The sequence below is a fragment of the Triturus cristatus genome, chromosome 4_2 (genome assembly GCF_964204655.1).
Source record: "Triturus cristatus chromosome 4_2, aTriCri1.1, whole genome shotgun sequence".
In the NCBI taxonomy this organism is placed as follows: domain Eukaryota; kingdom Metazoa; phylum Chordata; class Amphibia; order Caudata; family Salamandridae; genus Triturus; species Triturus cristatus.
Window position 1 is genome coordinate 281701864 of NC_140586.1, and position 25721 is coordinate 281727584.

The 25721-nt window shown below is 45.3% G+C and overlaps 1 protein-coding gene across 1 annotated transcript in view; it reads right to left on the reverse strand.

Moving 5' to 3' along the window:
• Positions 1 to 24141: 24141 nt before the first annotated feature.
• The window catches only part of ALDH9A1 (aldehyde dehydrogenase 9 family member A1), a 128525-nt gene continuing 126945 nt past the window's right edge, over positions 24142 to 25721 (reverse strand). The window contains exon 11 of the mRNA XM_085601515.1: positions 24142 to 24361. Within this exon, the coding sequence (XP_085457641.1) occupies positions 24267 to 24361 (95 nt within the window). The 3' untranslated portion in view covers positions 24142 to 24266. The remainder of the gene's footprint in view (positions 24362 to 25721) is intronic.

A 25721-nucleotide genomic window follows, 5' to 3' on the forward strand; every position in this document is an offset into this window, starting at 1 on the left:
TGGCTACCCTCAAGGGTTTTACTTGGTTTCTTCATATGCTCAGCCATCCTGGAGCAGAGACCAAGTACATAGTACACTATGTCTTGTTTAGGTGGTTTGAGAGGTATCTCCCATCCCTCCTTCACTAAACACAAAGGACCCCTAACTGGATGTCTAAACAGAAGTTCAAAAGGGCTGTAGCCAACCCCTGTTCTGCATTCTGTCCATCAATTGTTCTTTTTGTATTTGTCACCCCGAGTGGGACGGGTATGCTCAGACGTGACTCCTGTGCTCTCCATGCCCCTGGAGTCAAGCTATCCTGGCTGATGAGTGCTGAAAGCCCGAAACCGGTCCTAGGATGCTTGTTTCCAGTCCAGGGAGGACCTGGCCTGTCAGTTCGGGCTGGACTGTTCCCATTGGGTGCAGGGTCAAGGCTGATTTTCATATGGCTGGGCCCAAGCTGGAATGGCGAGCAAAAAAATGATGGATTTAGGCCCAGATCTCTGTACTGCGGTGATTGTATGACATTGTTCTGCATTCTGTCCATCAATTGTGCTTTTTGCAGTAGGCAAAGAGAAGGCAGGGCAACAGGACATCCCTTTTTCGCCCAAGCTTTTATGGGAGGCCCATGATCATGCCCTTCAGGGTTTTGTTGAACCTTTCAACTAACCCATTGCATTGTGGGTGATAGGATGTGGGTGTTAGGGTGTGGTACATTTGTAATTTACTCCACATGCCTTCCACATAGCAGTGATATAACTGGACATGAAGTTTCCACCTCGGTCAGTTAAGACCTCCTTAGGTAAACCCACTCTGATAAAAATTCCCAGGATGACACTGGCCACCACAGGAGCTGTGGTGGTTCTAAGGGGTATTGCTTCTGGGTACCTAGTGGCATGGTCCACCACCACTAGAATATATCTGTGCCCAGAGGCAGTTGGATGATCCATGGGACCAATTATGTCAATCCCAACCCTCTCAAAGGGAACCCCCACCACAGGTAGTGTCATCAGGGGGGCCTTTGTGGTACCACCAGCCTTACTACTGCTTGACAGGTGGTACAGTAGCGACAAAACTCCTTTGTGTCCTCTGACATATGAGGCCAGTAAAAGTAAGGGGCACTCCCGTCCCAAGTCTTACTTTGGCCTAGGTGTCCTGCTAAAGGGATAGCATGTGCCAGTGTCAGTCGGAAGCCCCTAAACGTCAGAGGTATGACCAACCTCCTAGTAGCACCAGGCTTGGGGTCTCTACCCTTCGAGTAAAGGAGCCCTTCATCCCTGTAGATCCTGTGGGACCCACTGGCCCTCCCAGCAGCCTCAGCCACAGCTTGCTGTCTGAGGGGTTCAAGAGCGGGGCAGCTGTGCTGCTCCTGACTCAGATCTGCCCTGGAAGGGCCCCGTCCCCAAGAACTCAACCTGATCAGGTTCAAGTTCCTCTGTGACAGATCCTTCACAGGAACTGGGATCATATTCCTCATGAGACTGATCCTCACTCTGAGTCGGGGCGGGGGGAGGGGGGGGGGGGTAAAGAGACACTGCCTTAGCCCTACTACTCCTTCTCTTGGAAGGCACCTGGACCATGTTTCCAGGATCCAGGGCCTGTTTTGTGGAAGACAGTTTGGCCTGTGACCTAGTCACAGCAAACACATCTGCAGAGATGCCCAACATTGCTGCATGTGTCATGAGTTCCACTTAAGTTTCCAAATCTTTGCCCAGCAAGCATTCTACAGGGAGGTCTGAGCTAACCACAACCTTCTTAGGGCCAGTTACCCCTCCCCAGCTGAAATGAAAATTTGCCAAGGAATGGTCTGTCCTAACATTGCTAGCATTGGTCACTTGGTGCATCTCATCAAGTATGATCTGGTTAGGGTCCACATGATCTTTTGTCACCATTGTGACACTTGCTCCTGTATCCCTATATGCCATGGCCTCCTTACAGTTTATTAAAGGCTGTTGTCTGTATTTGCCCAGATTACTGGGACTTACAAATAGGGAGGAAATATCCATGCCTCCATCACAGACTAAAACAGCCTGAGCTGGAGTTCTGACTAGGCCAGAACCCATCTCAGAACCCAGGTTTTTGGTACCCTGACGAAGACTGCTGGTCTTTATCCTTCTCTGCAGGTTTAGCATCTTGCTTCTTCTGGTCACCACCTGTGGTCTGGGTTTTCTGCTTCACTTTGGTTCTGACCCATCTATCTGCCTTCTTTTCCAATTCTTGGGGAGAAGTCAGTTCAGAGTCAACCAAGTACTGATGCAACAACTGGTTTTGGCAATTAAGGATCTGCCCCCTCATAATCAAACTGTACAATCCCTTGAAATCATTCACTTTGCTGCCAAGTAACCAGCCTTCCAGAGCCTTAGTAGCACAATCTACAAAGTCTACCCAGTCCTGAGCCTGTGTCTTCTGGGTGTCTGACTTAATCCTGTACTGTTCAGTGATTAAGCCAAATCCATCAATGAGATCACTCTTCAAGACTGAATAGTTGTCAGCATCCTCTTCTTTAACAATGAGCAGCTTATCTCTGCCTTTCTCAGCAAAGGAGAGCCACAAGATAGCTGCCCGCTGCTCTTGAAGGACCATCTGAACTTTACAGGCCCTCTCTAAAGCAGTCATCCATTTGTAGATGTCATCCCTACCATGGTAGGGAGGGACTATCTTGACCAGGTTCCTATGGTCATATGTATTCTCCTTAACCCTAGGGACACTGTTGCTGCTACCATGGAACTCTAGTCCCAATTTCTTTCTAGCCTTCTGGAGTTCTAAGGATTCCTTATCTCAGGTCAATTGCTCTTGCCTGAGCCGAAACGCGACTTTCTCAAGCTCTAGAAATTGGCATGGTCTTTCATAAGAGTTCACTCTCTTATGAAATATGGAGGTTCCTATAGAATGTCCCGAATGGTCAGAGTCTGAAGAAGGAGATCTAGATCTCCTAGGTAAACTCTGTACTCTCCCAGGAGGAGTAACGAGAGGGCCACTGGGGCCTTCTCCACCCTCTGAGGATCTAAGTTGTCCAGGTTGGAATCATTTTGAACCTTCCGGCCAGGGTTTTAATCTAGGTCATAAAAGGTGTCGCCTCCTGACCAGTCTTGATTCCATGTCCCAACCACTCATTCTACCTCATCTGACCCGTCTTTCTAAGGTCTTCCAATGAGACGTTGGGTGTTGGCATTTCTCCCGGTCTTCAGCTCCCTAGAAGCACACATGGCTTTCAAATCCTGAAACGTAAGACCATTGTACCTAGAAGGCAGAGCCCCACCGGCTTCTCCTTTAGAAGACAGAACTAGTGTGGAGTTGTGTATGGACCTACCTAACCTAGTGGGAACTAAACTCTTAGGTTGGAGAAAGGGTGTGCTAAACGCTTGACTACCCAATAAGTTCAGTAGAACTTTCTTATTCTAATCTTTAAGTATATGTGCCTGAATACTTTAGTGGTTTTCAGTTAATCAATACAAAGAGATTTCTCGTAAAACAATGCAGGCTTGAATCCCCACCACTGCACACCAATGTGAGAAGTTGGCCTGGTATACGCTGTCCACTAATTAAAGTGGGCACCTTGCACCAGTCAAAATGACCTTTGTGATGGTCGAGGTCAAAGATAACCTTTAGAAAGCTATCCTACTGGCAGCTGTGGAGAGCAGCCTTCAGGCTTAATCTTGAAGGAATGTAAAGCAGCTTGTTTTACCAGAATATCACCTCCTATATTGACTAAATAAAAGGAGAACCACGCAGTAGTTATATAAAAATATGTACTTATTAATACAACACTCTCTGGTATCCCCTACACGAGGATACAACACAAAGCACACAATACGAGATCAATAGAACAGTTGTAAGTAGCACAATACACAGTGGGCTCCATGAGGATACAAAACCATATACTAAAATAGTGGTATAACAATCACGACCTGAGTCAAGACAGTCTGGAGCACGTAGAATTGCTGGGACCCCAAGGAATCACCCAAGGTGAGTAGATAGGGACCCCACGGAGGACGGGTGCAGTGTGCTAACACGACCACGGGTTCCATACAATTTGCGATTACAGTTTTAAAGTTTAAGGACTTTTCTAGGAGGACTGCAAGCAAACTTGGACCTTAAGAGGTTGGACAGCCACCCCACCTGTGGATACCGTAGTACCAGAGTTACCTATCCAGGAGGAGCAGAGTGCATAGGTCTGGAGTGATGTCAGAAACCGCCGTCGTTCTTAATGGAGGGCTGTGAAGAAGTACTGCTGCCGTGGAGGTGAAAAGGGTCTGGAGGAATCCAAGCCTGGATTCTAGAAGGAAAGAACCTGAAAGCACAGGGGACAGACTCTGGGTCACTTCAGGGTGACCAGGGGCTTGGTAGACAAATGCCCACCAATGTCGGGTGCTTCAGGTGCGAAGAAGGGATGCTGGATTCTACAGTCACAAGGACCAGGAGGCGTCAAGGACGACCAGGAGCCGGAGGTGAGCTGTCCCACAAAGGATGTCGAGTGCTGAGGAGTTAGTATCTGGCTGGAGCACCAACAAGCCTTGGCAAAAGCAACCCACACAGAGAGGTCAAGCAGGTTACGGTGTGGACCAGCAAGGTCCAGGAGACTCACCAAGCAATGGGGAGTCAGTGCACGTCTGGAGCAACCAGGAAAGCCAAACAGAATTCAAGATGACCCTCAGGGGGACCCACAGGCCGAATGACCAGGAGTCGTGTGGGGCCCTTGAGCAAGATTGCAAAGTACCAGCCCACGGAGCACTCTGTGCGAGGAGGCCGGAGTTCTTTGGTGCAAATACTGCTCAGGGTCAAGACTACACGGAGTCCAATGCACAAGCTCGGGAATCGCCAACAAGTATATGCAACTGCAAATGGACGCCATGCACAGGGGTTCGGGTTATGCAGACCCCACGAGGAATACTGGTCTCAAACTTGCTGAGAGGGCAGATCGACCTCAGAGACCTTCAAAAACCCACCTCCTGTGTAGCTGAAATCTTCGGAGTCTGTAGGAGCTCGGGAGCAGCAGACCGGTCAGTTGAGTTACAGTGCCTGCAGTTGCAGAGGAGTGGCTCCTTCACTCCAAGGGAGATTCTTCAGTTGTCCTTGGTGCACCACAGGTCCTGCACGGAGCCTGTATTGAGCAAGGGCACAGACAAAGCTTTAGACGGAGAGGTAGATGAAGTCAGGCCCTGTCAAAGTCCCAAGTGGCCAGACGGTTGAAGGTCAGTGGTTTCTTCTTGTAGAATCTTGTCCACAGAAAATCTAAAGTCTTACAGCCAGGTAAGTCCTTTTATACCCTCGGGAGAGGGTTGGACAAATTAGACTGCCCTCCTAGGGGAGGGTCAGGACAGAGGGGTGGTTACACCCATGTCTTTTGCCCAGTTTCGCGCCAGAGCAGGAGCCAATGGCTCCCACAACTGGTTTGAGCTGGACTATGCACAGGGACACCAAATGTGCCCCCAGTGCAGACTTTCAAGCACTCCGAGTGCACTCACCCAGCCCCAATACACTAAATCCTGTCTGGGAGGTGGTCAAGCCTCCCTGTGACAGGATGCCTATTGTGCTGCCTTCCTCTGCTTGAGCTTGGCTCAGCAGCAGGAGGGCAGAAAGGTATCTCTGGTCGGCAGCATCCATTTTGTGCTGTTTGGGTCGAGAGAGCTGGTACCGGATAGACCAGTGACCCCACAAAGCTCACTTCTGAAGGGTGGATTCATACCTCCCACACCGGTTACCGTTGTGGAGATATGATTCCAAGGTGTTTGATACCAAACAAGATAGGTATATCTGCAGCCATTTTTGAGATAGTATTTACCGAGAGATTATAATGCACCTCTACCTATATGTCCTGCTGAGTCAGACAACCCGGGAGAATGGTCTGGTCTCCGAAGGCTGCAGAGGGGCTCTGCCCGTGCAGGGGCACCCTCTCACTAAAAACCCAGTACTCTGCCTTCAGGATTGATAAGGCCTGCTATAGGGGTGACTTATAAGTTTTAAGTCTAGTGACCTATAGATATAGTGAACATATGTACAAGGTAAGTGGTGCATGCACCATCTTACACAGGCTGCAGTAGCAGACCTGTAGTTCCATTTTGCATTGTCTCATGGCTGGCACAATACATGCTTCAGCGCATGGGAGGCCTCTGGGGTACCTATGGCCTGGATACATGGGTACCATATAGTAGGGTCTCATAAGGGTACCCCAGTATCCAATCTGGAGTGTACCACAGTACTTGTGTAACCATTTAAAGGCGAAAGCGGATAGACTGGGGTCCTGATGAGCAGGATCCCAGTCAGACTAGACAAAAACAGTGCAACATCAAGCAAAAAGTGCGGATAACCATGAGAAGCACATCCTACTTTCCTACAATCAGTAGACACAGTGAACTCATGACATCATAAATTAGGTAATTAAGGGCAACAGTGAAGTATTGTGTGGTGTCACCAGTAACACCTATTAACACGTGAGTTGCCATGAAGTGTTGGATCAGTAATGCCCCTTGGATGGTAAACTTGCCCTGACTACTAGTCAACTGCATGTAAAAATTGGTACCCTGACATTAGGGTTTTCCCCATAACCACACTAATCTAAGAAGTCCACAGAGGCCTAGACCTGCCCATTGTAACACAAGGTCCAGAATCTTACGTGACCTGGAGGGGTGCACCAAGCATGCCCTCATAGCTGGCATAGGACTATCGGTCATGTTTTGTGGGTAGTCACATTAAAAGTGGTGAAAGGGTACAGAGTTTTTGTGACTCTAAAGGATGACCAGACCTTCCTCTGTGTCAGGAAAGAGTGCGGCAAATGTATAGCTCACAGACAAACCTCAGCACAATATACTGGGACCGGTAGGATCCATTAACTAGCATTGGCATAGCCAATAGGTCTCGCTTTTGGGACCTTCAAAGTATTTAGTTATGCAGCACAATATCCTTGGTGCAACAACATCACCTGTTGCATGGCTAAACACTTCTAAGGTCCCAAAGGCGAGACCTATTGGCTATGCCAATGCTTGTGTTTCCCCTATCCTGGTGCACTCTCAGAATTGTGCCCAAGAAGTACTTAAAGGAACAGATGTGCCCTGTTCTCCCTGCCACTGAATTCTAAACTTGCCCTGATAAATCTTCCTTCTCCCTCGTAATATATTTTGGTAGAACCCAGAGTTGCTGAGAGAGTTCATAGGAGGGATAGGTAGTGGGTGGAATTTGCTCATTTCCATACACAGTCGAAGCTCTTGAGGGCATAGGGACACCATGGTTCACGACTTACACCTAGGTCAGGCGGCCCGACACACCTGATCCTAGGCACCCATACCTAGGCTGCCAGTATTTTCACATGCCTCGGGGCTGCTCAAGTGACTTGCAGTCAGGGCTTTAAGTGGGAGGGGGGAAAAGAGAGGGGTCCCTGAAAGGGGTAGACCTATATAATTATGACTGTGGCTTAAACCTATGCACTAAAATTCATGCAGAATGCCAACCTACCCACACATTTGCATAGAATCGCAACTGGAATATTTGACCATTGGAGAGGCCAAGGATTGGATGACCAAGTATTCTGGACACCTTTTTGCCCCCGACAGTCACTGTGAGAAGCTCAAACTGCCTTCAGCCACAACTCAATTGAGCCCCATTATGAACACATGGATGTGACTCAATTCAAATTATGCACTAGACATTAGTAATATGCTGACTGGAAGAAAAAAAAGTGTAACACAACATCCTGGAAAAAGCAAACTCTAGGGAAGGCAAGATTAAGTAAAGATTGTGAAATACAAGCAAGGAGGACATGGATTACCTTAACGTTTTTTTAAACTCATTGTTCAAAACTCAGTGTATTTGTATGAAAAGTAGGGGTGGGTGGAACTTGCAGAGTTTCACTCCACAGAATTCTGCAGGGTTACATAAAACTCTGCAAGATTCCGCGTTGTTCTGAGAACAGGCAGAATTCAGCATGTTGCGCTGCTTGCGTGGATTTTTGGCGCCAGGATTCTGTTCCGCACTGTAAAATCAGCATGAACGGCACCCTCGGCCTGCCAGAGGGCGCTGCTTCTATCTACTGCTCAAGTAAATTTTCTACTCAAGCTGCAGCTTTCTCAATGCAAACGGTCATGAACTGCCGCAATGGCCTCTGTTGAAAAATCTGAAGAGACGTTTTACCGCCTGAAAATTGAGCTAGGGAAATCAAATTCTTACTTGTGCTTCCCAGCTTAACGTTGGAGAGCCACACAGGAGAAAAAAAACGTTGCCACTCAGCGATTGGGGGTGTTTTGGTCGAACTTGGGCAAAACTCAGCAAACTCCACCGACAGAGCAGAATTATTTGTCCATCCCTAATGAAGAGTTAAGGACATGAATAAAGGGCCCGAACAGGACCCTTTTCAATATTCATTTTAAATTACTACCGGATCTAAAGCCTGGAGGGACCCTGCCCACTTAAAACCCTGGTTGCAGTTCTTAAGATGTGGTTAAGGCTGTACCTGACCAGGGTTTGGAATGCTTTACTTGGTTGTGAGCAGCAAAGAAAGTGGATTTGTTGGGCCTGGGTCATTAGGTACCAGGACTGTTTATAATTGGTTGTCCTAACAGTTCTCATTGGTTACCAGTGACTCTGCAAAATTGTGTTTTTTGTTTTAACTCTGGTGCGATCTACCGAGCTGGAACCATAATAAGAGATTGTGGTCTTGTCATAAAATTGCGGCAGTGGGAGAACATGGTGTTGAAATCCTGCCAGGCACTGTCCCAGTCCACCAACTGCACAGTTGGAAGAGCAACGGCAAGTAGGGAGAGGTCTAATTGAGCTCTTTGTAACACCTGCAAAGAGACCTTAAAAAGAGATTCCATTCTTATAGTGACTGGCTGAAGAGAAAGAGGAGGGAAGCCACAATTAACGGCTGACTATGGGGATTAGCGGGCAAAATAAGGGTGCGCAAGTAATGGCCACAACGTTTAAACAACATTGTTTTCCTTTAAATTATGGACTTTGACTGCTATGTTATATTTATCAGTCTGTACCGTGTTAGTCTGTGCAGCTATTGCCCTTTGTTGTTTTATTGCATTGCACAGGGCTGCGTCTTCGCGCTCAAGTCGCACTTTGTAAGAGTTAAAAAACAATTTTTTTTTTAAAAAAAAGGACGTGAAACACCATACAAAGTGTACAAATAAAGCAGACCTCAAATAATACATGTCTCATTCTCTTGAAAGCGTGCTCGGTGGTCACACTGTGATCTGAACCGTGTAGTCGCTTAAACCCACAGAATGTGATTTAGGACAACAACTACTGTTAAGAGGGTCATATTGGTTTGCAAAGTACGAGATATCTGGACCCAAAAAAAGTAATTTTTTTTCTCGCGAATGGTTTGATAGAAAATTGCAACTTCCACCAAATTTGCTCACTAAGTGTGCAATTTTCACAGGTTCACTGTATATTGTTTTGGTCTTCATATTGTTTTAACACAAAACATTATAAACATATTTTATTTTCTGGGTGTATTGGTCCTTCCATATGGCCGTAAGCAAGTTAGTATTTACATTGTATAAGCAGCCCACCCCTCCCCCACAAAAAAAAAATATTGTGACAAAGGAAGTTACCTAAACGCAGTGACTGAAAAAACAAGTCGTTTCATGGAATGACGCACTGAAGAACAATAAAGACACTGCAAGTGAGGAAATCGAATTAATTTGAAAGAATACTAAACAGATGGATTCTTCGTTAATGCCTTCCTCGGCAGAATTTACCAAGGAGGATGGGGTGTCAAAGGCGTAGCATGGGGGTCTTTTTTGCCTAGGAGCTGCAAAGAACAGTCCGCAGTTTCTGAATTCAGAAAGAAGTGCGTTATTGCTGCCGCTTGTGAGGTCCTTTGACGTTCGTTGAGCCATTTAATATACTATAAGACGTTAAAACGTCATATCACGTTAGCAATAAAACAATTTATCGCAAATAGAAAAATAATAAACATCCCCTACCAAAAATATCGCATTTCGTCATAAGATACTCGTAGCTCATTTCTGCAAGTCACAGACCTGTGCGGGGCGTTATGCAAATTACATTAAAGAGTGGCCTGTGGGGAAACGCAGATTCCAGATATTTAATATTAGCTTCTCTTACACTGCAACAAAAAGACAGCAGTCGAGAAGAAGGGGGCATGGAATACGGTAAAGATATTTTATACTTCTTGACGTAAGAAACACTACCATTGAGTTGGCTAATAGTAGAAGTTTTTTAAGAGTCCCTAGTGGACATTGCTATTGACAAGCTTAAAATAGATTCTGGGGATCTAGTGTGTAGTATCCTCAGGTCATGTTATTATGTTCCCTTCATTCTGTACCTAGCTGCTCAGCCAGTGTCAGTGTTCCGCGTAGAATGTTAGTGTGGGTGGAATGCTTAGATACTGTGTGGGACTGAGACAGTTGGGAAGATGGGCTGAGCTGCTAGGAGGCTGCTCCTGGTGGGGTTAATGCTGGGGCCTATGTTGGGGCCTATTGTGGAGCCTGTTCTGGATTTACTACCTCTACACCTAGATCTCAATAAACCTCATCTACTCCTACCTGGCCACGTCTACAGTGTCTACTTGTACATCCTGCACATGTGGGGCCAGCCCACTACATTTATGGCGACGATCTGGAGAAAATCTCACGCTTAAAGCAACATGAAGTCAAGCAAAAATGAAGAGTGGACAAAGAGAACGTGTAGAAAAGAACTAAGGTCAAGAAAAAAAAAAAAAAAAAAAAGAAACAAGCGTCAAGAAATTTAAAGAAGAGAAAAGAAACATGCTGAAGAAAAAGAAATGTCAAGCATGCCTGTTTGCCCCACCAGTGTCCATCACACCGGACAGCCCAGCCCAGGCATGCTGTGTCTTCATCCCATCATCTACTATATCAGAAAAAAAAGTTACAAGCCAGTCTACATCTACAGCCTACAAAAACGTCTATTGTGCCACAACCAAGGAATTTTGAGCCAAAAGTGACAAGGTAATCTCTGGCTGTTTGTGACTTTGCCCACCAGTGCGGGGTTAAAATGTTCTCTTTGGCGAAAGGAAACCAGTTTTAAATTTGTGGCTGTTCAGAAGCTTTAGACTTCAATTTTCCATGGGCTCTGAAAGTGTGTTCTACAGTTGCATGTTTTGGACTTGCTGAGTAAATCTTAGTGTGCTACTTCGTGCTCAAGTCTGCTGTTGTTGAAGTTTCGCTTATTGACTGGAACTGTGGCATCTTAATGGATGCAATAAATTACTATCTGCCAAGTTGTAAGAAAGTGAGCAATGTACGAGGAAAGAATAGCTGTCAAGTTTGAAGGAAGCGAGTGAAATACGGAAAGATTTATGAACCGAGCGATGGGCTGTGGGGAAATGTGACCTCATGTTGACTCTTGACCCTTCGACTAGTCTGCCGCTTTGGGCCATCTGTGTGAGGAAAATACATTTACTATACTGCTTGGCTGGTGAGGAATTACTGTTGCGCTTATTTAAAAATTCAAATCTGGCTCGTGCACCTCACCTGGTCAATGTGTTGCGCGAAGCAGTTCCTATGACGTCCTTTTCATTCTAATGCACGTTTTGGCTGCCAAAGGTTGTATCTATGCTGGGAGATGCCGGGAGCCATCCGGTACAACGTCAGACGGCGTGCCTCCATTTTGTCATTGGTGATGTGTGTTCTTTCGTATTTCATCATCTGCCAACCACGTTTGTTTCATAATCTGCCAACCACGTTTTTTTTTCTCTATGTCTTCATTAAAGTTTCGTGGAAGCAGGAACAAGCGAGTACAGTTGGCAGCCAAGTCCTATGTTAACTCAAATTGTACAGGTAATTTATTTGGACAGCATTCTGTTTTCGACCTGACGTTAGCGCAGCAATTGGAATTTAAAAGAAAAAACGTAGAGTTTGTTTAAAGTTTTCTCTGGTTCAAGAACTTGGACACAAATACTATTTACATTTATTAGTGCTCAATTTAATAGTGCTCAATTGTTATTTGGAACGCCTGTCGCGGTGACAGGCACACCATTGACTTTTGAATTACAAGTTTGTGGTACATGTTTTAGAGATTTCACGCAACATGTTTTTTTTCATAAGTGGAAGAATTTAATGCAAAAAAAGAATGTTTCACATGAGAGTTGATTTATTGCAAAAATGGTTATTTCTTTCTACAATGTCTTATGATTTTCTGTATGCCAACGTTGTTTTATCGCTATGTCATAGATCTTGTTTTGTTGGCATGGGAGTGGGTACTAGTCCCAAGTCTCTTATTTACGCATCCCTGCTTAGGGGATAGGGATGGGTTTTTAGTCCCATGACCCTTGTTTCAAAAGTTTTATCCCTGCCTGCCTAAGGGATAGGAGTGGGTTTTAGTCCCATTTCCTCTTTAGATAGTTTTATCCCTGCTTAGGGATGGGAGTGGGTTTTTAGTCCCATCACCCCACGTTCACGGTAATTTATATAGGAATGGGTTTTAGCCCCATTTTTAAAAGGGGGTTTTAGTCCCACCTTTGTTATTTTGAGTTTGGGTGTCAGTCCCATTTACTCCGTTATAGGGGGTTAGAGTCCCACCTATGCAATTAGTAATGGGTGCCAGTCCTATTTACTAAATTAAAGGGGGTTTTAGTCCTACCTTTACGTGTATGTTGGGTATCGGTCCTTTCATTTACGTTTTCGCTGTCTTCTGTGTGTGTGTAGCCATCTTTTGATGCCACACTGTGCTGCGTGTCGGTTTTACATGCTTCACGTGTCAGTGGGTTTCAGTCCCATGTGACGTATTATTTACATTTGGGTGTTAGTTCCAAACACGTGGGTTTTAGTCCCATAGTGTCCCTTACATGAGAGGTGGCGTTTTGAGTTGTCGTCACAGTTTTCTCACTTGAGAAGTACTTTCTTGGGTGTTGTTCTACCCATAGACATTTATACCCGTAGGATTCTACTCTGGGTATCATATTCATTTGTCGTATGTGAGCTCTTATTTCATTTCTAAAAAATTTCTTTGTTCAGTATTAAGGGAAGGGGATGGTGTTAGTGTGTTGATCTATGCTTGCATCTTTCCTTTCTCCTTAGTGTGTCTGTTTTCCCTCTCGTGATGTATTTCTACATGCATTCCTGGGTTTATGGACTATTCATATCTTGTGTACATTTCTGTATTTATTTGTTTGCTTATTAGTAGTTTGGGTTTATTTTAGGTTTTATTAATTTTCAGTGTAAAGGAAGAGGATGTGTAGTATCCTCAGGTCATGTTATTATGTTCCCTTCATTCTGTACCTAGCTGCTCAGCCAGTGTCAGTGTTCCGCGTAGAATGTTAGTGTGGGTGGAATGCTTAGATACTGTGTGGGACTGAGACAGTTGGGAAGATGGGCTGAGCTGCTAGGAGGCTGCTCCTGGTGGGGTTAATGCTGGGGCCTATGTTGGGGCCTATTGTGGAGCCTGTTCTGGATTTACTACCTCTACACCTAGATCTCAATAAACCTCATCTACTCCTACCTGGCCACGTCTACAGTGTCTACTTGTACATTCTGCACATGTGAGGCCAGCCCACTACATAGTGGTAGCACAACTTTTTTTCAATTTTTTTTTACGCAAAGCAGCATTCATACAGCGAGAAAAGAGAAATTCTACTACTCCGTTGAAAGGGCGGGGCGAGTCTCGGATAAACACGGTGTTCTGGAGATCCTGTTCTCCAATTTCGGAAGGTGACGCCGACCTTTTCCCATTTCGATTGAGATCGCGTCCGCAAACCAATATTGCGCAGACTACAACGAACAGTAAGTGGACAATTGGTGCTTAACCTCTTCAGCGCGGCGCGGATTTCCGCGCCACGCTGAAGATTCCGTGCGCGGGCGGGGCCATGACGGAACGGTTCCGTCATGCGCACAGCGCAACCGACGTGCATGACGGAACCGTTCCGTCATGTGCGTCGAAGGGGTTTAAATTGAGGTGCCCTGAAGTCACAACATTGTGAGAGCCAGAGCTAAGCTAAAATGCATGGTTAGGCAGCTTAGTTCAGTGGTTACTTCATCTGCGAGAATAAGAAACAATTGATGGCATGGAAGACTGGAGTTGTGCGCGCGCGTGAATCGGCCGTCAAAGTGAAAGCGATCGCGGGCTGGAAGGGTGCCCGCGAGCGATGCACTTAATAAGCCATGACGGAAGCGCGCGAGCGTAACCGCAAGCTCTATGCCGCACGCAAAAGCGCGTGGTAGAATTTTCTGAACCCCACTCACTAAAAGTCTCGCCAGAGCAGTGCATGCGCTGGCTCAGGCGAGACCTAAAAATGGTTCCAGATTTAACTTGCCAGGCAATGGAGGATGAATACAGCTTCTCCAGACAGTAGAAGTGCATTGACTGCATTCCTGTAACTGACTGGTGGAGACGCAGGCACTGGAGTGAGGTGACGGGGGGGGGGGGGGGTTTGGGGGGAATAAAGGGATTATCCTTAGAAATTCATTAAGATCCTGGTTGGCAGAGGGCTCCTGATTTGCCCTTCCCGAACACTGTCATTTGGCAGATGGATATGGTGGGAATGCAATTTCTGTTTAAGGGGAGGTAAGTAATGTCTAGCTAGGCAGGGTTGACCCTTTTCTGTCCCCATTACCACTTCAGGAAAGTAGCAGAGAGCCAGTTGCAGAAATCTCACTTCATTGTGCCCTTGTTTTGGATACTGCTGCTTGGAGCCAGCAAAACCAAAGGGGATGATGGAGGAGTGTTGAACATTGCAAGCACTCACCCCCAGTCAACTGGTCTGGGTTTAATCCATCATCATTCTTTAGCTCACTCCGCCACACCAGTTCAGACATGGCCATATGCAAATCAGTCTGACCCTGTGCCTCATGGGAACAGTCCAGCCTGAACTGCCAAGCCATGTCTTCCCTGGACCGGAAACATGCATCCTGGGACCGGTTTCTGGCTAATCAGCCGTCAGCCAGGCTAGCTTGAATCCAGTGGCAAAGTGAGCAAGGGACCCACGTCTGGGCATACCCTGCCAACTTAGGGCGAACAAAGCAAAGCACTGCTACCTACTAGCGAGCCATGACCTATTAAGACAGTGTCTGAAAGAAACTAAATATGAGGCTTGAAAGACAACCCAAAACCCTATCGAAACCTCAGACAGTGGATATACATCAGTTTGTATCCCAGTTTTAATACTTCTTTTTCGAACCACCCCACTTTGTTGAACCTCTCCCTTTGTAAAAAAAAAAAAAAAACCTCCAAACTGGAACATCTGCATGACAGCCAGCCTCCCAGAGGTATGCAGACATCACCTGAAAGTCTAACCAGCAGTGTATTTGGGGGCGAGCAATAATTAACCATTATTGGGGAATTTCAGAAGCATTCCAACTGAAACTCATAACGGTCATATTATAGTTATTTACAGTGAACAGAGAGTTAACTATTTAGTTAGTTCTGTGTTCTGGCTTGGATAGCTTCTCACTTTCCTATATAGTGATTCGGTTCCCAGTTCAAGGGGGCCTGCCAGGCTAGACCGTTTCAACTGGATCCAGACCAAGTCTGACTTAGACATAGGTTTACAATATAGAAGTACCACCTATCCAAAAGGCAGCAGAGCACTGTCTAGGGTCAAAGACAAGCATATAGGCAATGAGATAGCAGGTTTGTAGACAGTTAATGCATTGTGATGTGTTCTTTAAAGAGAACAGTCTTCTACTCTTCTCTAAATTGGAGCAGCTTTGTAACAGTCCTAAGGGATATGGGATGCAGTCCCAGATCCTGAATGCATAAATTTAAAGGAACTGCTGCCTGGTCTTTTTTTTTTTTTTACACTTTCTATAGTCTGTAGGAGTGCCAAGACCCACCAGAGACAGCAAGCCTGCCTGCAAAATAAGCAGAGTGCTGGTTGAGATTGCTCTGCAAATGATGTAGCTGGGTTTAAATATGTCTGGGTCAACAAGGGGCACCAATGGAGTTCCATAAGGGTGAAAGATGATCATATTTCTTCAGGCCCTGGAAAAGACATGCTGCACATTGAAGAACGCCATTAAGGGGTGCCAGTGTGGAATCTGGATTCACAGGTCAGGAAATTTACTAGCATCAAGCTGTAAGAGGGCTTGAATATCAGTACTGCACTTGCATTCTGGAAGAAACTGTTATGTGCATCTGACTGGTACTTTACTGGTGTCACACAATGGCCAAAAACACAATCGACTGGAATGCAGTCTGAGCAATGGTCACCAACTGAGACCTATGCCAGCATTACACCCATCACTTCATTTTGTATTGTGAAATTTTGAAGTTATAATGGACTCTGCACTCTCCATGAAAACTCAGACTACCTAAATCCACTTTCTACACTGCAAAAACACGGTTGTATTTTTCCACATCTTGAATTTCATCAAAAAGTTCAAGCAACAACATCACTCGTCCTATAAAATCTGGATTATGCAAATTGAGTAGAATACTGAACTCCACTCTTAACCATGAAAAGACTCCAAATAATTCAGAACTCCGGCAGTAGGACTGTTTTTACATGCATAGTTACAAAAAACATAGCTCTCGTCTCCTGAAGGTTCTTCACTGGTTAGTGGTTGCAAGAAGATCTTCATTCAAATCTATTGTGTTTCACTTGCAAGGCAATTACAAGCAAAGTTCTGGAAATTCTCCAAATGAAAATCAACCATCACCCCCAAAGTGGGAACCTGAGTGCCAGACTAGCTCTCCTGAAACATTCCTCTTACGAGATTAAATCAGTTTGAAGCACTACTTTCTTGTACAGAATAGCCAAATATGGAACTCCCTCAAAGCAAAAATAAGAACTATTATCAGGAAGTTAGAAGAATGGATAAAACCGTTTTAGCCTGACAATGTTAGATGCACTCATGTGCCAGCTTCATGAAGACCATCGACTCGGTTGACCTGACAGAAGCTGGGTCCAATTTGAGATACCTTAATACAGGAGAACAAAATTCAATCCATATTGCGGATAGATCATTGTCCCGATTCTAGTACTGATCAAAAGTAGATAATAAAAGTGCTCACAAACAAATAATGTAACTATTTCTACACCATAAGAGTGACTGCAATCTTTTAGCAACATAGTGGAGAAGAGTTGTCAAGGTCTCCATTACAATTTAAACTTGAATCCTTACTGTAGGAAAGTGGGTTTCTGTTGCAGTAACCACCCCCCACACACACTTTATGTCAGACTACTGACGCACTTTTTCTTTGTGTGCCCTGGGTCTCTGCCAATCAGGTTCCCAGGGCCTGTGTTCTTACCCCAAAACTAACCCAATTGGCATCTCTGGCCACAGGTCAGCCCCTGGTAAAGTGGCACTACAGGTACCCAGAGCACTGAGACCAGGGAAGACCTCTAAGGGCTGCAGCACTTATTGTACCACCCTTGTAGGCCATGTACCTTTAGAGACACACACACACACACACACACTGCCTTTGCAGGCTGCGTGTTTTGGTGCAGAACAAAGTAAAGAGTAGACATGGCACACATCCCTGTGCGACATGCCTACAACCCACTGCCCTGGCATAGATCAGTCACCCCTCTAGCTGGGTGTCCTATGCCAGTGGTGAGGGTACAGGTGCACGAGCCCTGTACCCCTACAGTGTCTAAGCACATTAGGTATTGTAAGTGCAGTGCTGCCAAAAAGAGTATATGGTGCTGGGAGCTTGTAATTACGAACTCCACAGCACCATAATGGCTACACTGAAAACTGAGAAGTTGGGTATCAAACTTCAGCCCATTAAACCCACACTGATGCCAGTGAGGGATTTAATGAAAAATGCACACAGAGGGCATCTCAGAGATGCCCCCTGAAAAACGACCAGCCTCTGGTGGGTTTCCCTGACTGGTACACACCAGCCTTCCACCAGAGACATGGTTCTGGACCCCTAGGGTGGGAGCCTACGCTCCCTGAGCCCAGAAACAAAGCCTTTCCTGGGCAGAGGTGTTCACACCTCCCGCAGGCCAGGAAGAGCCATCTGTGGCAGGGGAGCTTCAAAGGCCTGGCAGCCTTTGTAATGTGACCCCCAGCCTCTCCTGCTATCAGGAGCAGGCCTCCTTTCTGTCTCCCCTCCCTTTCGGCGGGAAAAACTAGCCAGCCCAGGAGCCCACCTCTGCCAACTCCACCCCTCAGGTGGGGGAGGCGAGGTGAAGCCCACTCGCCAGTGCTCGCCATCTTGCAGATGGCAGGCACTCTCCAATCAGGACTAGGGATTGTGCTCACTACCCACATGGGGTGAGCACACCAAGGGTGTAGTCACCCTAAGGTCAGTAGCCCATTGGCTACTGACCCCCAGACCCCTAAAACGCCCCCTAAATGCAGTATTTAGGGGGCAGCCCTGAACCAAGAAGGCAGATCCAGCCTACCTACAAGAAGAAAAGAAGGACGAAGAGCCAACAAGAGGACGACGCCCACTGACTTGGCCTCAGCCCTACAGGCCTGGCTCCCCTCGAACCTGCTCCTGTGAAATCCCAGCATGTCCAGCAACCTCACAAACCCCGGAGGACCTGCCTGCCTTCACTTCCCAGACTGTTTCTCCCGTGAACACTGGATGCGTTTAAACTGCAGCTTCTGGTGTCAGCTGGAGACCGTGAAAACAGCCTACTCTGCACCCGCCGAACCCAGCCCGAGCTTGAGTGGAAAAACACCACGAGGAGGTCCCCCCAGCGATCCTGACCGGAGATCAGGCGACCCCAGACCTGCGACCTGCCTCCAGACGACGCCTGCAGCCTCAACCCAGAGGACCCCCCCTACCGTGACCAGAGCAGGTAAGAAAATCCGATGTCCCAAGGCACCCCTGCACCAGACGCCCCACGGCCATGTGCCCAAACCAACAGTGCCAACCAACCCACGACATCCCAATTTACCCCTCTAAGTGGTGGTCGCACCCAGAAGATCCTCCTCCCCGAGCCTGTAGTGTTTCTTTGTACCGGAGGTTCTCCATTGAAAACAGGGCACCCGACCTCAAAACAGCACCCTGCACCCGGCCGCCCTACTGTTGCTGAGGGTGCCCCTTTGATGCTACTTTGGTCCCCGACTTGCCCTGAGCTAAACCCTAAGAGCTTTACTCCCACAACCCCATGGCCTGCTTGCCAGCAGCCACCAACCAGAGGCCCCCTATCCCCCATTGGATAACATTGGGCCTCAAAACTCTGCACCCAGCCACCGTAATGCCGCTGAGGGTGCAACAACGGTGCATCACTGACCCTAGGAGACCCCTGAGTCTAACCCCAGAACCTTAACTCCCACAGCTGTTTACTTACCTGTGAACCGTTAACCTGTTTTCCTTCCATAGGATAACATTGACACTTTTTCTCCAAAAAGTTTCTAAGTGTGGAGTTTGGAAACCTAAAAATATTCTTTAAAAAAAGTTTACTTACCAGTTTGCAGGAAATGTCCCAGTACTAAATCTAGGTATCCAGCACCGAGTTAGAAAATTAACTCGAAAAGTAACTTGCCTGCAATTTACTGAGGAAGCCTATTCATTTCAATGTACTGCTCCAAAAAGATTTAATTGTGGAGTTTTGAAATCTGCAAATATTCTTTAAAAATCATGCGAATAACCAAAACGTAATTACTTACCTGGTTCCAGGAAATGTCCCAGTGCTGAATCTAGGTATCCAGCACGGAGTTAGAAAAGTAACGTTAAAAGTAACTTACCAGCAATTTACTGAAAAAGCTATTCATTTCAATGTACTGTATTTGCTAGGTGTTGCATACTACTGCTTCCCTGTAAATCAAACAAAGTACAATTTCTATTGCATTTTCAAACTGTTCTATATCCAGTAACTTATTACTGAAAAGTATTTAATGCTTACCTGTACCAGGATTGCTCGATTCTAAAAATAAACAGTATATTTTTTATACAAACACAATTGGCCTAGAGTTTAGTTTTTGAGTGCGTGAATTCATTTGCTGACTGAGTGTGTACATCAAATGCGTAACACTGTCCTCTGACACTGCCTTACTGCTAGACCAAGCTACCACTATTAGAGAGTAAGGTTCTATCAAACTTTAACCTCTGCCTACCTCTGAGGACACTTGGACTCTATACACACACTATACCTCATTTTGGTGTAGTATATATCGAGCCAGTTTCTTACACTTACTATCATACGTTCCCTCTGCTTTCCTACCATCAACTGACTCCCAACTGACCTACCATTCTTCGTATGCTACTCTTCATCTCCTTGTTCTACTACAAGAGGAATGCCCCTTCGCATTGTCTGCGAACTGCCTTCATGCCAAAGATCACAACCTCTCCTTGCTCTGAAACCCTACAAGAGTGTCTTCTAGCCTTCTGTTCAGCCAACTAAGCAATTCTTTGAAGACACACAGCACCTACTAACAATGTCACTTATCTACAAATAACGTCCCACAAAGAAACTGAAGTGAATGCATGAATACATGGCATGCATTCCCTAAAAACACAAGACTAAACTTAATCACTGAAAAGTCGTTTGGACTAACCTCGAGTTCGGAAGTACAAGCTACTCACTGTAACACGCTTCAGTACCTCAGAGTAATAATAGGCATAAGAAAAGGCCATTACAGTACAATAAAATACAGACAGATAGGGAGCCAAACAGAACCACAGTTGGAGGGCAGCAGGCACCTTTCCAAGACGTGTTCAGAATGAAGTATATTTGTTTAAGTGTATATCTGATCTCCGCTGTTAGGTTACTGGGAACAAACTCTTGCTTGCCTAAATGAGGAGTGTCCAAAATTAGATTCATACTAGGCTAAGGTTGAGGACAGTTGTAAATAATACACCTGCTCATCCCGACAGTGCTTGTGTGCGCTTCATCCGCCGAGGTTTCAAAGAGTTCATGGATTACAGCGTTCACTAGCCAGCCTTTTGTTTACAGCCAGGAAATCAGGGGAGTGTTTTGGAGAGGTTTGTAAGTGAGAAAGGTTTTGTACAGGGGCTTCAGGAAGCAGTACATAGTGTTTATTTTCTTACCCATATAAAGCCCCACGCAAACCTTAGATATCCAGGCATTTAACGTAAAGAGAACACAGAATCCATTTGTATACTAAGGATAGTGACAAGAGAAGAAGAAGAAAGCAAGTGAGGTTTCCGCTTATGGAAGCATATGCTCCAATACAACATAAAAGACTTAACAGGAGTTAAAATGGTTCAATGGCCATGGATTCCTTAGGGCGACCATGACAGGGGTGGATAAAGTCTTAGACATCATGCTGGGGAGCCCGCTGGCTTGCTACTGAAAGAGCAGAAGAACAAGCAGAGCCATTACTCAGTCCAGGGTACATGCTTTTTCCTTACAAATGCTTCTGACCTCGGCTTCAAGCTAATGCTTATGGTTCAATTAGGAGGTACACAGTAGCAGAATTAAGCAATGAACCTTCAATATCTGCCTTACAGATCCCTGGATCGAATACTTGCAGTGGTACGAGACATCAAATTGCCCAGGAAACCAAGGCAGAGACAAACGCACCCATCTGTTTGTTAGGGGACAACCAGAATTAAAAATAAAAACCTACACACCACAGATGAAAGGCACTACAGGTTAACAACAACAAAAAAAGCTGCCCCTATACATCATTACGAACACTGTTAACTGAATTAAAGACTTACACGACTTGAGTTACAAACTTGAACAGGACAGCTTCAATAGGTAAAGGAAAACACTCCTACACAATGTCTCCCTTACACTTAACACCAGGAGGCACGAATTGAGGAGGTTGTCCTATTGGAGGCGTATTTTAGATGCATAAAGTATTTGGATGGCAGAACCTCCTTGTTTAGTAAACACAATGAAGAGGACATGGGCCACAATGCAGGCATATGTATGTAAGAAGGAACCGACATGCATGTTGAAGTCTGCGATTTCATTCTCCAAGCACAAGGCAAGCTCATTCATACTAAACTGTGGACGATTATGAAAGAGCTGGTGCTTTAGATGCTTTTGTGGTCTGTAGCTGCTGATACTTCCATCCTACCGCCTTCACCCATTTCACCTTAGCCCAGGAAGTACGAGAATCAGCCGTATCCGGGCAAACATGCCTGGAGCCACTGCGATCAGTTGTCAACCCGCTCCTCATCACCAAATCCATCACACCCCACTTACCAAACCCGCTCATTTTTAGGTCTGAATATCTACGGAGCCAATTGTATGCCTTGACGTTTTATCTCCCGCTTAGATAATCCAGGGGGGACATGGCGGACCCCTAATGGAGTTTCTTTTAGGGACTCCTGAGGTTTTTGTTCCATCGGTTTTATCGGAGCATTACAGCAATTGATTTGACAAAGGATGCTGTACAATTATTTATTTTACTGGCCTGAACTGAGACTTGTAGTTATAATATATATATATATATATATATATATATATATATATATATATATATATATATCCTACTGGCGGTCGCCAGTAGGTAGTTATAGTTAGGACCCTGTTTCCATAGGAAATCCGCAACATTCTATTTTGAATAACTTTGGCGCCGGTCGACGAATCCTCGCGAATTTTTCAAAATAGGTGGGGCGCGACGCTCCGCTCCTACCCTGAAAGTCTCGGGGGAGATTCATCAAGCGGGGGCTGAGATAAAAGGGGGGTCCCAAAACGCGTTTTTCCCATGCATTTTTCCATAGGACCTTTAGACACAGCTACAGCCCGAACGGCTGAACAGAATTACTTGAAATTTGGCAGAGAGCTAGTCCTCAGGTCAAGGAAGTGCCTTTTGTAGGTTTGGTGTAAATCTGTTCAGTAGATTCTGAGAAAATAGCCTTTAAATCAATATATATATCTGAGCCAGCTTACGGTGCGCTTACGGTGCGCTTACCGTACGCGTACGGTGGCGTGCGCGAGCGCGATTCTGATTGGCTCTTAGATCTTAGTAAACATTCGAATCGGTCGAAACCAGGAAGTGGCGGCCGCCATTTTCTCTCTCGCTCTCTGAGTTGGGCAGCAAAAACGAAGCCAAAAAATGTCTAAAGAGGCAGTTTCGTCACATCCTAACCACCCAGCATTGATATAGGGGTCCCCAAACAACCCTCAAGCCCAAAAAAAATATTTTTTTTTTTTCGGAAATTCGCAGATTACGCTTACCGTACGCGTACGGTAAAAATTATTAAAAAAAAAAATTAGCCACATTCTCCCCACCCCGTGTGCAAATGGTGCCCGAAGGGCACCATTTGTGCATGGCATATAACAACAATAAAATTAACAATGAATACATTTCAAAAAGATGCGCATAATATGTCCCCCATGTGCGCACGGTGCCACCCCGTGTGCAAATGGTGCCCGAAGGGCACCATTTGTGCATGGCATATAACAATAAAATTAAGAATACATTTCAAAAAGATGCGCATAATATGTCCCCCATGTGCGCACGGTGCGCGAAGCGCATCGTGCGTACATGGCCCATCCCGCATAATGTGGGCACGCGGTGCGCGCAGCGCACCGCGTGACCACCGTGTGTGCACGGCACTAACTGCGTAAAGTGGGCGCGCGGTGCGCGAAGCGCACCACGTGCTCACTGTGCGCGCAGTGCACCGTGCGCGCACGGAACGAACTGCGTTAACTGGGCGCGCAACGCCACGAATGGCGTAAAGTAACTTAGCATTTAAAAAACCGTACAAATTCACTGAAAAAACCATAGGTTTCACACATGTTATAGTTAGCTGGACATTTTACTGATAAAAAACCAATGAAATTCCCCCGTTCTAGTTAGTGCAGGCAACTATAACTCACGCGACCGCAATCTTCTGCTGATGACATATGTGTCTTTATGAAAAAAAAATATTTGTAATATATGTATAGCTAAAAATTAATGGAAGAAGACATGGGCAAATAAGTGTCTAAATACAGTATTAGCATCAGCAGAGGATTGCGGTCGCGTCAGTTATAGTTGCCTGCACTCACAATAACGGGGGAATTTCATTGGTTTTTTATCAGTAAAATGTCCAGCTAACTATAACATGTGTGAAACCTATGGTTTTTTCAGTGAATATATATATATATATATATATATATATATATATATATATATATATATATATATATATATATATATATAGTATTGCGCACTTTAATGTTTAACTGAGCCGAAATAAAGTTGATTTATGATTATACTGAGTCAAAAATCAGTGAGGATGGTTGCAATCCTCACTCCACACAGCAGCGCACTATCCAGAATTAGAACTCACATAGGCCTCACCCTCCTTAGAGGCTTTCAATGACGAGCGTGCAAGATTCCAATTCATAAATAAAAGAAATATTTTCCAAAATACAATTTATAAACCATCACATTTTATAGGGAGCAGATGTTGGCAATGAACAAAGTAAGTGCTTTCTTAGGTACTTCGATGGCATCTTTAGATTGGATGGCAACTGAAATGCTCAAAATAGTTGCTTAGAAAACAGACTCTACATCGCCCATCTCCACACAGACAGTCTTCAGCTGCGAATAATACTCAACGACTACTTGTCCATTTTCTCTTCCAAAGCCTGTTAGAAAAAGGAGAAAAAAAAGTGGGAATCAGAACACACTGGAAGTGCAAAATGGGGAAACAGATACCAACACCAGGCAGAATAAAGTAGCAAAATCGAGATACTGTTGATACATCTGAATATAGAAATAACAAATAAAAAATGCACTAGGGAAAAGTTATTTACATGTAATACATGTGACAATTCTCCACAAGATTGCTGGTCTCTCTACCTCCGAAACATGCAGAAAACTTTAACTGGAGGAGTTGTTTTTAATCATGTGATTTTATACATATTCATGAGCAATACAGGTCTTCACCTAGTGCATGATCTCAGAAACCACCTAACAAAATGTAATCTCTTTTTGAAATAAACTTATTAGAATTACTACAAAAAGACAGTTTTGATTGAACACTCCTTTCCAAACAGTGCTGATTTGGTTTCCACTCCCTCAGCACCCATTTAAAAAACACAGAAAACAAAACAAATGTAACCAATATGTTGATGGCCCTAAGCAAAGAGAAGGCCACTTTAATGCAGCCTGGCCGTGTCGGGGCTCTCACTGCAATGCAGTGGCTTTTAGCCCTGTTCATGTTTACCATTTCTGGAGCAAGTACCTCTGAATCATTTCAGCTAGCCTAGAATTAACATTTCAATTAGAGACACAACTTTTATTTCACTTCAAACCTTTAAGGTTTTCTAGTTTGCAAAAGAACGTGTAGTTGAGCTTTTTCTAATCCGGTTTTCACTGCACCTTTTCACACAGGTCCTTAAAGAGTGTGCCAAACGTTCAATAACAGACTATTCACTAGTATGCCTGAACTTCTTTCACACTGAGTGAGAGTCCAATTTGCCAATAACGCCATACAGGTATGTGGGCAACGGGGCAGGAGTTACACTATGCTGAGCATTGGCAACTCTGTGTACCGCTTAACAAAAGTTTGTATAAAACGTGTGTGTCACTTGTGTGCTGATCTCCTTACACAACGGGGACTGTCATATGTTATCCGCGGCCTCTACATGGCCGTATTAAGTTTGAAGATCTGTTTGCACAGATGCAGGACTGGGACGTGAAGACCACATGGTGGACTGTAATATATACAAGCGGCTATTGGCTTGCACTAGTCAAGCGGCTTAAGATTGGATGGAAAATACACCTTTGACACAATAAGACTAATGAAAGTTTTGTGGACCGCTCAGAACACGAACTGCGGCCCGTAAAATGGTATGGTGTGCGGGCAATGTATGCAACACATTCCTCTAAAAATTAGTGTCTTGTGCTGTCTCTCCCTGCGCACAGTATCAAACCTGGGCACCAGATTAAGTGAAAGGTGGGCCATTTGACCCCCCCTCCATGTATAAATACCTGTTCTATACC